General features: G+C 39.6%; 1 protein-coding gene across 1 annotated transcript; it reads left to right on the forward strand.

The window, feature by feature from the left end:
* The first annotated feature begins 1,519 nt into the window (after nucleotides 1-1,519).
* Nucleotides 1,520-14,176, forward strand: LOC112414744 (zinc finger protein 709-like). Its single transcript, XM_024767382.1, has 4 exons — nucleotides 1,520-1,642; nucleotides 11,552-11,678; nucleotides 12,055-12,115; nucleotides 12,655-14,176. Exons 1-4 carry the CDS (start codon nucleotides 1,640-1,642, stop codon nucleotides 13,709-13,711), a joined length of 1,248 nt encoding a protein of 415 aa, XP_024623150.1. The 5' UTR covers nucleotides 1,520-1,639; the 3' UTR covers nucleotides 13,712-14,176.
* Nucleotides 14,177-14,398: the final 222 nt, after the last annotated feature.

Raw genomic sequence — 14,398 nt, forward strand, 5'->3', positions numbered from 1 at the left:
GCAAGGTATCTCCAACTCTAGATTTTTTTTGTCCTATCGCAAGTCTCTCTTCTTAATTCAAATTCTATTCAACAAATACCAGTCAGAAGGAAAGACAAAAAGCAAACAGGAAAATCATAATTTACATAAAAGTGTAGTCTTTGACAACCTTGCCATGCATTAAAATTTATTCCAAGTGTTTAATAGAATGGAAAACTGAAAAAAGCTCCTGTATCCACAAGCCCCCCAGAAAGGACATTTCTCAGTATTTATTTATTTATTTTGGCTGCGTTGGGTCTTCGTGGCTGCGCACGGGCTTTCTCTAGTTGCGGTGAGCAGGGGCTACTCTTCGTTGCAGTGCACAGGCTTCTTATTGCGGTGGCTTCTCTTGCTGCGGAGCCCGGGCTCTAGGTGTGCAGGCTTCAGTAATTGTGGCACGCGGGCTCAGTAGTTGTGCTCGTGGGCTCTAGAGCACAGGCTCAGTAGTTGTGGTGCACGGGCTTCGTTGCCCCGCGGCATGTGGGATTTTCCTGGACCAGGGCTTGAACCCATGTCCCCTGCATTGGCAGATGGATTCTTAACCACTACACCACCACGGAAGCCTGTGAAATAAAAATTCTTAACAACTGGAATGTAACACTGGATTTTTGTTTTCCCCTGAAATTTACCCCTCTTGCCTCTTTGAAAATATTTTATACGGTCTTTCAAGCTCTATTAATTAAGTACATTTTACACTATTGAAAAAAGAAATTTAAATAAGTGAGTAAATCTTTTGAAGGGCACTAACCCAGAGATGGGCAGTTGTCACAGGTTAGCTCGTCCAGAAAAGTTTGAAAAAAAAAAAACCCTCCACAAAATGATTCCCCATAGGATGTCTCTTCCAAGAAAAAAAATTGGGAGAAGGGATTTCATACACCTACTTCCAAGTGGTTATTCTCGGCTTTCCCCTCGTGTAAAACATCCACAGACCGCCCCCCTCCCCAGTGCAATCCACGACTCTGCGCAAATAGGATACATAATTAAAATACTGGGTGTGTTTAAAATACACCACGGGAGACGAATAGTTGATAGATGATGTGAATCGGAGAGGGGAAACTGACTTTGGGAAGGCGGGGAGCGCTTTGGAAATTTCATGAGTTCTTGCCAGCCCTACTAAGAGCTATTCTGCAGGTCGGTTCCATGCCTGGCCACACAGCCTTACACCAAGCCCTTGACCCCTGGAGGACATAAGACCCTCTTGTTCCAGGCAGGACTGGCCTGTACTTGCTGCATCTGTACTTGCTGCATCTTGAAACAGAATCAGGAATCCCAGTGCAGGAGGAGCTGCGGAAGACAACTGAGACAATCCCAGGCCAGGAAATGTTGTTTTACCAAGCAAACGTGCCAGGCGGGGACAGGTCCCATCCCACCTCCCACAGGTTGTCACTCAGGCACTAGGGGGCGGGGTATTGAGATCTGTCCAACCAGGCGGCCGCTGAGGCAGGTGGGCGGAGCGGTCCCCCACTCAGGCGTGGACTTCATTACCTTCTACAGTGGAGGGGTCGCGTGTCTTTCTCGGTTCACTAACATGTTAACTCTCGCGTACCTTCTGTTGCCCTGTGTTCTGCACTAGTCCTTGCAGTCGTTAGGAGGGACTCAGACAGACCCAGGAAACCTCGAAATGGTGAGTGTGCTAAGCCGGGCTGTGGACGCTGCGAAGGGACTGGTCGCAACCGGCCGAAACCGGCCATCTTTCTTGACCCGGTCACTTCGCGGTCAACTCCGGAGTTTGTGGATACGCGGGGGGCGCTGCTCGGACCTCAGTCCCCTCCGGGTCTCAGTGGCGGGGTTGGCCCGGCAGCTCGGACCCCGGGCGTCCTGTCCGGTCACTTCGCTGCAGGAACTTTTGCCCCGGAGCCTCACCCGGCTGCTCTGCAGCCGCTCTTCTCCCCCCAGATTGTGTGGTGACCTCAGGCACAGTCTTCAGGTGACAATTGGGACTCGTTCTCCAGGGTTCGGTCGTGGGATTAGCTGTGGTCTGAGGGGTCTCAGCCTTTCCTTTCTGCCCCAGGGGCACCCGTTTTGATAGGGATAGAATAGAATAGTTACACTGGTAGTTGTAGAAGTCCCAGTAGGGGATTGTAAATAGAGAGGGAAACCTAGGGAACTTTGGGAGACCACTGTAACTTATTGATCTCTCAAGAAAGCTATCGGAAATGTGGAACCAAGCAGTCCTCCTTAAGTATAAAGCCATAAATAAAAGCATGAGATATGCCCCAGATCATTAAGTGAAAGAAAAAATGAGGCCTGCATTCCGCTGGTCGAGTTCAGCAAGGTAATGATCCTTAACACCAAGGACAGGAATTTTAAGAGAAACGTGACATTCCAAAGTAGGAGACCCTCATTATATGGAGACTTGAGACGATACAACATACTTTAGTGTATGTTACCACCTTTCTCCTGATTTGAATAAGCTCTATGACAGTCCTAGTTTGACCTCATAGGGTCAGACACTCTCCTATGTCATAGGAAGGAGGAGCTAGTGACCTAAGCCTGACTTCTACCCGAAGAATGAGGAAGAAGGCAGTCTTTTTCCCCTTCCCCACTTTCCTTTGACTATAAAAATATAGCCCGGTTAATCCTCAGGGCAGAGCCCCCCTGCCTGCTTGCGTCTCTTGCAAGCGTCCTATATTAATAAATCTACCTCTTGCCTATCTCTTTGCCTCTTGCTGAATCCCTTCTGCACTGTGACACAAAGAACTCGAGCCTCAGTAAGTCCAACACCAGGTGAGTGATTCTAATTAAAAGACCATAGGTTCAAGTCCCAATCTGGGTTTAGGCAGGGTTCGAGTCCCGGCACGTGGGTTCAAGTCCCCTCTGACTTACACGGTTTCATTTTTTCTCTGAGTTTTCCAAACGTTTGGGAAGCAGAATTTCAAAGACCTTAGCCCTCCAGAGGAGCTCTTTGTAGGGCTGGCAATAAATCATTAAATTTCCAGATCGCTTCCCTCATTCCCAAAGTCAGTTTCGCCTCTCCGATTCAAATTACCTATCATCTATTCGTCTCCGCAGTGCATTTCAAACAAATATTTTAATTGTTTATCCTATTTCCTTAGTGACGTGGATGGTATTTTTTGGGGGGGCGGGGGGTGGTCTGTGGATATTTTACAAGAGCAGAAGCCGACAATGACCATTTGGAAGTGGGTTGTATGAAGTCCTTTCTTCTGATTTTTTTACTGGAAACAGATATCCTATAGGAAGTCCTTTCGTGGAGGTTTTTTTTGAACTTTTATGGACGATCTACCCTGCCCATTCCTAGGTTAGTCCCCTTCAAAAGATTTACTCGCTTATTTAAGTTTCTTTCTTCAGTAGTGTAAAATAGAGCTTCAAGGTCCATATAAAATATTTCCAAAGAGGTAAATGAGGTGAATTTCAGGGGGAAAAAAATTCCAGTATTACATTCCATTTGTTAAGAATTTTTTGCTTTTATTAAGTCCCTGAGGAAGTGTGGTTAAGTTTTTGTGGCCTCTCCTTTACTTTTGGTGGATTTCAAATGAAGTTCCAAGATTTAGACTTGTAGAGAAGAAGTATTCAAGCGTGATTAATTATGTAGTAAATGAAATTGCCTTGGGAGTAATTGACTGACTTTTTTTTCTGGAAAGGAATAGATATTTGGGGTTTCCTGGTGAACTAGTAGAAGTGGCTTATAATTTTCTTCTCTCATTTCCACATAAACACTGGATTTGAGTGATTTTGCTGAATTGTTCAAACAGGGTTTGTGTATTTAAAGTATCAGTGGTGGTGGAGAGCACCTGTAGCTGGGAGCAGAGCCTGAGGTCAGTGTCTTCAGGCCAAGGCCCCCTTTGAGCCTGCGAGGGGAAGTACTTGAAGGCCCTCCTATACTTGGAATCATACAGTATATAGCTCTGCCAGATTGGCTTCTTTCCGGTAGCAATATACTTTTGAGCTTTGCTTCATGTGTTTTCATAGCTTGATACTTTATTCCTTTTTATTCATCATATGGATATACCACTGACTATTTGACTCTTGCAAGATATCTTGCTTACCTGTTGACTCATGCCAGTTATGAATAAAGCCCCTACAGGTATTTGTGTATGAGTTTTGTGTGAATATGAGTTGATCTCATTTGGACAAATAACAAGGAGTGTGATTGCTGGGTCTTAATATACATACTAAGAGTATATTTTGTTTTGAAAGAGAGCTCCTGTCTTCCTTTGTAGGGGTACCAAGTTCCATTCCCCCCAGCAATGAATGAGGATTACCTTCACATCCATTTGGTGTTTTGCATTTTGGTTATTAAATAGGTGTGTAGTGATAGCTCGTTTTATTTGCAATTTCCCACTGACATTTGACATTGAGCATGTTTTCATATTTCCAGTTTCCCTTCTATATATCTTTTTTGGGGAGCTGTTTGTTCAGATCTTTTGCCCATTTTCAATTGGATTATTTATCTTCTTACTATTGAGTTTTAATAGTTCCTGGATATTTTGAATACCAGTTATTTATCACATAAGTGGTTTGCAAATATTAATATTTTTTCATATCCTGTGACTTGGCTTTTCATTCCCTTAACACTGCCTTTCTGAGAGGAGACGTTTTTTATTTTAATGAAGTGAAATTATCCTTTTTCTCTTTTACAGACCTTGTGTTTGTTGTTATATTTGAAAATTCATCACCAAACCCAAAGTGACCTAGATTTCCTTCCATGATATTTTCGAGGAGTTTATTACTTTTGCATTTTACATTTAGATCTGTGATGTGTTTTGAGGCTTTTTTTGTAAAACGTGTAAGTGTTTACATTTGCTTTGTGTGTGTGTGTGTGTGTGTTTGTGAATATCCATTATTTACAGCACTATTTGTTTAAAAGATATTCTTTTCATTTGAATTGCCTTTCCTTCTTTGTCCAAGTTCAGTGTGGGTCTACAGGAAAACAGTTGATTATCTTTCAATCTTGAGATATGTCTTCTATTTTTTTAATAAATTTATTTATGTTATTTATTTATTTGGCTGCTTTGGGTTTTCGTTGCTGCGCGTGGGCTTCTCCCTAGTTGTGGCGAGCGAGGGCTACTCTGCGTTGCGGTGCGTGGTCTTCTCATTGCGGTGACTTCTCTTGTTGTGGAGCACGGGCTCTAGACGTGCAGGTTTCAGTAGTTGTGGCACGTTGGCTCAGTAGTTGTGGCTCACAGGCTCTAGAGCGCAGGCTCAGTAGTTGTGGCACACGGGCTTAGCTGCTCCACGACATGTGGGATCTTCCCAGACCTGGGCTCAAACCCGTGTCCCCTGCACTGGCAGGTACCTTCTTAACCACTGCGCCACCAGGGAAGCCCAGGATATGCCCTCTTAATTCCAAGAGTTATCTGTTGTTGGAGAATCTTTAAGATGTTTCACAGAGATAATTATGTCCTAGAGACCAAATATTTGAATTTACCTACAGGATACATGAATATGTTCTTTTTCAGGAAGTAGAAGTTCCCTCTATTACTTGTTTGTGATTAAAAATGGATGCTGTATTTTACCAAATCCTTTGAAATTTTCATTTCCCCCTTTGTTCTTTTCTGATATTTCCTTTTACCCTCTGTCTTCCCTTATAGGCATATTGATTAGATGTTTATCAGTGTTATTAATCTTGTCAAAGAACTAGCTTAAAAGTTTTTTTCTCCTTCAATTACCCACAATTACATTAATTTCCTTTCTGATTTTTATAACTTTATTTTGCTTATTTTGTGATTATATCGTCTTCTCTTTATTGTTTTTTTTTTTTTTTGTGGTACGCGGGCCTCTCACTGTTGTGGCCTCTCCCGTTGCGGAGCACAGGCTCCGGACACGCAGGCTCAGTGGCCATGGCTCACGGGCCCAGCCACTCCATGGCATGTGGGATCTTCCCGGACCGGGGCATGAACCCATGTCCCCTGCATTGGCAGGTGGATTCTCAACCACTGCGCCACCAGGGAAGCCCTCTTTATTGTTTCTTAAGGTAGATGCTTGTGTTGTTGTTTACAGACCTTTTTTCCCAGTTGATGATGACATAAATTTCTCTGTAGGCACTGCTTTTGCTGCATGCCACAATTTACCTCAAAACAAATCTTAATTTCTCTTGAGACTTCTTCTTTGATCCCATGTATTACTTAGAAATATGTTGTTGAACCTTTGTGTGTTAGGGGTTTTTCCAAATCTCTTGCTTGTATTGATTGCTAGATGAATGCCTTTGAGTTCTAGGAGCATGGTTTGTATGATTTTTCTTCTTTCAGATTTGTTAAGGTATGCTTTATGTCCCAGAAAGTGTTCGGTCTGGTTGAATGTTTCATATGAATTTTAGAAGAATGCGTTTTCAGCTCTTGTTGCATGAAGTGCAATTACATTTAGTTATTTCATAGTATTCTTCAAAGCAAGTCTGTCCTTCCTGATTTTCTGCCTGCTGTTGTATACAGCTTATGAGAAGGGGGTGTTGATGTATGACTATAATAATGGATTTATGTATTCCTCCCTGCATTCTTCATGTCTTGCCTTATGTATTTTGCCGCTTTGTTGCTATGTATGTACACATGAAGGACTGTTATGCCTTCTTGCAGAATGGACCTTTTTGTCATTATGTAAAGTCCTTTCTACCCCTGAGTTTTCCTTGGTCTGAAATCTGCATTCTCTAAAGTTCATATACGAGTGCCAGCATTCTTTTGGTTAGTTTTGGCATGGTGTATTTATCCCCATTGCTTTATTTCTCATCTACCAGTGCCTTCATATTTAAAATGAGTTTTTGGTAGACTACATATAATTGTAATTTTAAAAATCACATATTACGATATCAGAAAGGGAAAGTAAAAAAAAACAGTATGCACTGAAAAAAATAAAGTACTTTGGAATAAACCTGACCAAGGAGGTGAAAGAGATATGTTGAGCACCATAAAACATTGATAAAGGAAATTGAACTGAATCAAAAAATAGAAAGCTGGGCTTCCCTGGTGGTACAATGGTTAAGAATCAGCCTGCCGATGCAGGGGACACGGGTTTGAGCCCTGGTCTGGGAAGATCCCACATGCCATGGAGCAACTTAGTCCATGTGCCACAACTACTGAGCCTGCAGTCTACAGCCTGCACGCCTAGAGCCCGTGCTCCTCAACAAGAGAAGCAACCACACTGAGAAGCCTGCACACCACAACAAAGAGTAGCCCCCGCTCGACACAACTAAAGAAAGCCCGCGTGCAGCAATGAAGACCCAATACAGCCAAAAATAAATAAATAAGTTTATTTTTAAAAAAATGGAAAGCAAACCCATACTCTTGGATTGGAGGAATTATTTTTGTTAAAATGGACATAGTACCCAAAGTAATCTACAGATTTAATGTGATCCCTATCAAATTACTCATGACATTTTTCACAGAACTAGAACAAATAATCCTAAAAGGTATATGGAACTGTAAAAGACCCAGAATTGCCAAAGCAATTCTGAGGAAAAAGAAAAAAGCTAAAGGCATAACCCTCCCAGACTTCAGACAATAATACAAAGTTAAAGTTGTCAAAACAGTGTGATACTGCCACAAAACGAGAAATATAGACTCAATGGAACAGAATAGAGAGGCCAGAAATAGACCCACACACCAATGGTCAATTAATCTTTGACAAAGGAGACAAGAATATACAATGGGGAAAAGAAGGTCTCTTCAGCAAGTGGTGTTGGGAAAGTTGGACTGCCTCATGTAAATCAATGAAGTTAGAACACACCCTCACACCATATACAAAAATATACTCGAAATGGCTTAAAGACTTAAATGTAAGGCATGACATCATAAAATTCATAGAAGAGAACATAGACAAAACATTCTCTGATATAAATTATACCAATGTTTTCTCAGGTCGGTCTCTCAAGACAATAGAAATAAAAGTAAAAATAAACAAATGGGTCCCAAACAACGTATAAGCTTTTGTACAGCAAAGGAAACCATAAACAAAATGAAAACACAACCTACGTACTAGGAGAAAATATTTGTCAATGATGCCACCAACAGGGGCTTAATTTCTAAAATATACAAATAGCACATACTATCCAATAACAAAAAAGACAACCCAATAAAAAATGGGCAGAAGACCTAAATAGACATATCTCCAAAGAAGACATACATATGGCCAATAGGCACATGAAAAGATGTTCAGCATTGCTAATTGTTAGAGAAATGCAAATCAAAACTGCAGTGAGGTGCCCACCTCACATTGGTCAGAATGGCCATCATTAAAAGTCTGCAAATAACAAATGCTAGAGAGGGAGTGGAGAAAACGGAGCCCTTTTGTACTGTTGGAAGGAATGTAGATTGGTGCATCTTCTTTGGAAAACAGTATGGAGGTTCCCCAAAACACTAGAGTTGCCATATCATCCAGAAATCCCAGTCCTGGGTATATATCCAGAGAAAACGAATTCAAAATGATACAGGCACCCAAATGTTCATAGCAGCACTATTTACAGCAACCAAGACATGGAAACAACCTACATGTCCATTGGCAGATGAATGGATAAAGAAGATGTAGTATATATATTCAGTGGAATACTACTCAGCCATTAAAGGTGAAATAATGCCATTTGCAGCAACATGGATAGATGTACAGATTATCATACTACATGAAGTAAGTCAGATGGAGAAAGAGAAATACCATATGATATCACTTATATGTGATATCTAAAATATGTCACAAATGAACTTATTTTCAAAACAAAAACAGACAGACATCAAAATGAAAGTTATGGTTACCAAAGGGGAAAGGGGGTAGGGGGGAGATAAATTAGGAGTTTGGAATTAGCAGAAACAAGCTATTATATATAAAATAGATAAACAACAAGGTCCTATTGTATAGCACAAGGTACTGTAAAATCCTGTAGAAAACCTTAATGGAAAAGAATATGAAAAAGAATATATATATATGAATATATATATATATCTGAATCACTTTTCTGTACACCAGAACCTAACACAACTTTGTAAATCATCTATACTTCAATAAAAGTGAATAAGTAAATCTGATATTACTGTAATTTTCTTTCATTTGTATTGAGACCATTGTTGACTGAAATGGTGACTAATATGGTTGGATTAATATCTAACACTTTTTACTCTATTTGTTGCCCTTATTTTTTCATTTGTCTTTTCTCTTTTTTCTACCTTCTCTGGATTTAACTGAGCATTTTGTCTGATTCTTCCTTTTTTCCATTCTTAACCTATACCTTTGTAAAGAACTTTTTTAGTGGTTGCCCTTGAGTTTTCAGTATACATTTAGAACTAACCCACATCAGTCTGCAACTTAATGCAGTACCTCTTCAGTGGCTGTTCAGGTACCTCATACCACACTATTCCCATTTCCCCTCCTCTGTCCCTATTGATATAGCTGTCATTTATTTCACTTATCCACAAGGTTATCATTATCAATGTCATTCTTGCTAATATGATTTTAGACAAAGTGTCATCTATTATAAAAGAAATATAAAAGATGTTTACCTTTATTTATTCCTCTTTTAATTCCCCTACGTAATTTACATTCTTTCTGATGAATTTTAATGTCTTTCAAAGTTGCCATACTACTGACAAGTTCCATCAATTTTTGTCTCAAAATGGCCTTCTATTTTTTAAGGATAATTGTGCTTCCTAACAGAATTCTAGGACACTGTTTTTTTTTTTTAATTTCAAAACTTTAAATGTTTCAATCCACTTAGTTCTTTCATATATACGTATGTATATAATTATTATTATTGGTTTTTTTTCCTGAAAAGAAGTCCAGTTTGATTCTAATCTTTATTTCTCTATACCTAAAGTGTACCTCTGGCTTCTTACAATATATATTCTCTTTGCCTTTGTTTTTCTCTCTACTTTAAATATAATATACTTTGGTCTCCATTTTAGGTGTTTTCATTTTTATTGTTCACTGAGCCTCATGGATCTATGGGTGTTGTCTATCATTAATATTAGGAACATCTCAGTGGTCGTTACTTATTTCTGTCTCTCTTTTCCTTCAATTATTTTCATTATATGTATCTTAAATCTTCTGTTAAAGAAGGTCATGCCAGAGTTCATGGATACTGTGTTCTATCTTTTTTGATCCTTTTTGTCTTTGTGTTAGACTACAGTGAAGCAGTTTTTTTGGGTACCGGCCTTAAGAACAGAATCTTTGGGGCATATTTAAAAAATGTCTTTCTGGGCTTCCGTGGTGGCGCAGTCGTTGAAAGTCCGCCTGCCGATGCAGGGGACGCGGGTTTGTGCCCTGGTCAGGGAGGATCCCACATGCTGCGGAGTGGCTGGGCCTGTGAGCCATGGCCGCTGAGCCTGCGCGTCCGGAGCCTGTGCTCCGCAACGGGAGAGGCCACAAAAGTGAGAGGCCTGCGTACCGCAAAAAAAAAAAAAAAAAAAAAAGTCTTTTCTCTTTCTCAGTTTTAGGGCACCAGTTTACCCTTTGAAGTCAGTGCTTTCATGGCTCTGGGAGGACATCTTTATTTCAAGCTTTTTCATTCTCTTCTTGTGAGATGGAGAATCACAACTTCTAATTTCATAAATCCCAGACTAGATTTTCACTTAGCAGTTGCAATACTGGCTGCTTGGAAAACTCCTGTTCCTGAAATATCAGGATGGAGACTTTATGTTCTTTTGGAGGAAGCCAATGATGAAACCCGTACATAATTTATAATCATGGGAAAATTCACCATCAAAGTGTTACAGACTTTGGTGAGCTCCCTTGTAAACGGTAGCTCTTAACATGTTCCTTGAGGGCAGTAAGACCCAGAGTATACTGTTATGGTGTGAAGAGAAAGAGTTTTTTTGGGCATGTAATTGCACTGTGTGTTCTAAAATTTGGCTGGAAGCGCCTTGAGGCACCTGAGTATAGGGATTTTGTGATCTAACATTAATGCTTCTTCCCCATGTCTGAGCTCTAAATTTGAAGTAACTTTCTACCTGCATCAAATTATATGTAGAGAGGAAGGAAAAACAGTCTGTGCTAATCATTATACAACTTAAAAGCAGTGCATCTGCAGAAGAATATTTATATTCAGGCAACTGTGTGTGATTGTGATTTCTTCTAAAGGCCTGGAGGACTTTGGGACAGTGTGGCCAGCTGGGCTTTGTTAAAAGTTTGATTTCTACAGGTCACCTGGCCTCTGATGATAGGTGATAGGATTAGAAAAAAGCTTCCAGTTCTTCACTGTGTGCCTATTTATTAAAACCTCATGCAATCTTGATCCTCTGCCTCATGGAGTACTGTAACTGGTGGATCATAAGAAGACGAAAGAATTTTTTCAGCAGAAATCGTTGTTCTTAAAATGATGTTTCTTTCATTTGTAAAGTATTTCTCATTCTCTGGGCTCTGCCATTATTGTGATATAAGCGATACTGTGACCCCAGAAGTTATGTGTAAAGAATTTCCATTTGTTCATGATGCTGTTAAATTATTGAGGAAGTGTGGAGAATAAGTTTATCATGACCAAGTCATAGAATAACTCTTTGTAAACAACAGAATTGTATGTAAACTTCCTATAAATCGAGTGTGGGTGTCTAGTTCTGTCGGTCTCATGCATCTCAGTGTGCCCCTATTTTGGGTGTTTTAGGACTCATTGGCCTTTGAGGATGTGGCTGTGAACTTCACCCTGGAGGAGTGGGTTTTACTGGATTCCTCACAGAGGAAACTCTACAGAGATGTGATGTGGGAAAACTTCCAGAACCTGGTCTCAGTAGGTAAGAATGAAAAATTCCCTCCCTTTGTCAATTAGAGAACAAGTGTTTCTTACCTGTCAATATTGTTCAAAGATGTGGAATGTGGAAAGGGAAAACTTTGGTAAAGAAGCTAGGGGAGGTGGGGATCAAAGGGAAATCCCCAGCGGTGCAGTGGTTAGGACTCGGCACTTTCACCACTGCTGTGGCCTCAGTTCAGTCTCTAGTCAGGAAACTAAGATCCTGTAGGCCATACTGCACAGCACCCGCTCCCCCAAAATAAAGAGAAGAAGAAAGAAAGGAAACTAGACATGGTCAGAGCTCATCATGGGCCTAAAGTCCAATAATTTTTCTATCATTTTTAGTACTTTGGGATCATTTTTCTGGTTCTGCATTTCAGAAACAAAACAGGAAGATCATGACATTGAAGATCAGTACAAAAACCAGGGGAGAAAATTAAGGTGAGTCACACCCGCAATTCAAAGCATTGTCTTGTGAGAATCATGGTATATTCTGAAAATTTTAAAGAAGTCAACAAAAACAAATAGCCCAGTCTTCAAATTTAGTTATTCTATTCTCAGAAAATGTCTCCGAAAAAGTATTTTCTTAAATGTGATATAAATGTTCTTTGCTTCCAATATAGTTCATGTGCAGTCAATAAACCCTATATTTGAATATCACTTTTTAATAGAAGAGGTGAAGTCCTGTTGCAGAGCATTCAGTTTATTCAACTTCTTTTTTTTTTTTTTTTTTTTTTTTTTTTTTCAATTTTTAAAATTTACAACAAAAAAAAAAAGGTTAGCTATCTGATGAACCTGTCTGTCATTAGCACTTTCATTTTTTTCTAATTTTTTTTTTTTTTTTTTTTTTTTTAGTTTATTCAACTTCTAACAATTCACACAAGATAGAAAACCTCACTGTTCCTATAAATCATAATAAATACAATAAATAAATGATTTCTTAATAAAGAAATCATTAATAATCTTCTCATTGTTTACAGAAGTTCTATGGTAGAGAGACTCTATGAAAGTAAAGGCAGTAGTTTCTGTGGAGAAAACTTCACCCTTATTCCAACTCTCAATCTGAAGAAGAAAACTCCTGGTTTAAAACCATGGGAATGCAGTGCATCTGCAAAAGTCTTCATGCATCATTCATCCTTTAATAGACACATGAAATGTCACATTGAAAACAAACGAAGAGAGTATCAAAAGTACCATGAGAAGGTATATAAATGTAAAGAATGTGGGAAAGCATTCATTTCTCCTAGTTCTCTTAGAACACATGAAAGGAGTCACACTGGAGAGAAGCCCTATGAATGTGAACAATGTGGAAAAGTCTTTCGATATCAAAAATCCTTCCGAATACACAAAAGAACTCACACAGGAGAGAAGCCCTATGAATGTAAGGAATGTGGGAAAGCCTTCATGTGGGAAACAACTTTTCGAAAACACATGGTAACTCACGCTGGGGATTTACCTTATAAATGTCAGAAATGTGAGAAAGCATTCATTTATCCCAGTTGTCTTCAAATGCATGAAAACAGTCACAATGGAGAGAAACCCTATCAATGTAAACAATGTGGAAAAGCCTTTAAAAGTCCTGAAACTATTCAAATCCATGAAAGAATTCACAGGGGAGAGAAACTCTATGAATGTAAGCAGTGTGGTAAAGCCTTCAATCATTTCAGTTCCTTACAGCTACACAAAAGACATCACACAGGAGAGACACCATATGTGTGTAAAACATGTTCTAAAGTATTGAATACTGCCCGGTCTCTTCGAAATCATGAAAGAATCCACACTGGAGAAAAACCCTATGAATGTAAGGAATGTGGGAAAGCCTTCACATGGAAAATAACCCTTCAGAAACACATGATAACACACACTGGGGATGGACCTTATAAATGTAAAGAATGTGAGAGAGTATTCATTAATCCCAGTTCTCTTAAAACACATGAAAGGAGTCACACTGGAGAGAAACCATATCAATGTGAACAATGTGGTAAAAGTTATAGCTATCTAGCGGTTTTGAAAATACATCGAAGGACCCATACTTGAGAAAAACCCTATGAATGTAAAAATGAAGGGAAAACCTTCACTTCTGCATATGTTCAAGTGCATGAAAGAATTCACACTGGACAGAAACCCTACCAATGACAGGAATGTGGGAAATCCTTCATTTGCCTCTCAGTCGTTCAAAGACCTGAGACTGCCCACTGGACAGAAATCATATAAAATATGACGAATGTGGGAATAGCTTTTCTGATCTTTGTAGTTTATGAAACCATAAAAGGATTTACTAGATAAAACCTTATTTGTAAACAGCCTGGGAAACACTTCAATTGATCGATATCATTACATGTAAAAACTCCCATGGAAAAGAAGTATAAATGTGAGTAACATGAGATAACTTGATGGAAAGTAATCTATGCCTAATGTTCCAAAAAACCTTCAATATGAAAGTTTTTAAAATTTTTGTTTATTATTATTATTTTTTTCCCAGGCTGTGCAGCATGTGGGGCATCTTAGTTCCCCAATCAGGGATCAAACCTGTGCCCCGTGCAATGGAAGTGTGGAGTCTTAACCACTGGACTGCCAGTGAAGTCCAGAAAGAGTTGTTTTAAAAGTTTATAGGACTTCCCTGGTGGTGCAGTGGTTAAGAATCTGCCTGCCAATACAGGGTACATGGGTTCGAGCCCTAGTCCTGGAAGATCCCACATGCCACAGAGCAACTAAGCCCATGTG

This window comes from Neophocaena asiaeorientalis, unplaced genomic scaffold, assembly GCF_003031525.2.
Source record: "Neophocaena asiaeorientalis asiaeorientalis breed wild unplaced genomic scaffold, Neophocaena_asiaeorientalis_V1.1 scaffold87, whole genome shotgun sequence".
NCBI lineage: Eukaryota > Metazoa > Chordata > Mammalia > Artiodactyla > Phocoenidae > Neophocaena > Neophocaena asiaeorientalis.

Coding starts and splice junctions, on each gene's coding strand:
- LOC112414744 (XM_024767382.1), top strand. Junction 11,679..12,054: donor CCAGAACCTGGTCTCAGTAG/GTAAGAATGAAA, acceptor TCTGCATTTCAG/AAACAAAACAGGAAGATCAT. Junction 12,116..12,654: donor AACCAGGGGAGAAAATTAAG/GTGAGTCACACC, acceptor CATTGTTTACAG/AAGTTCTATGGTAGAGAGAC.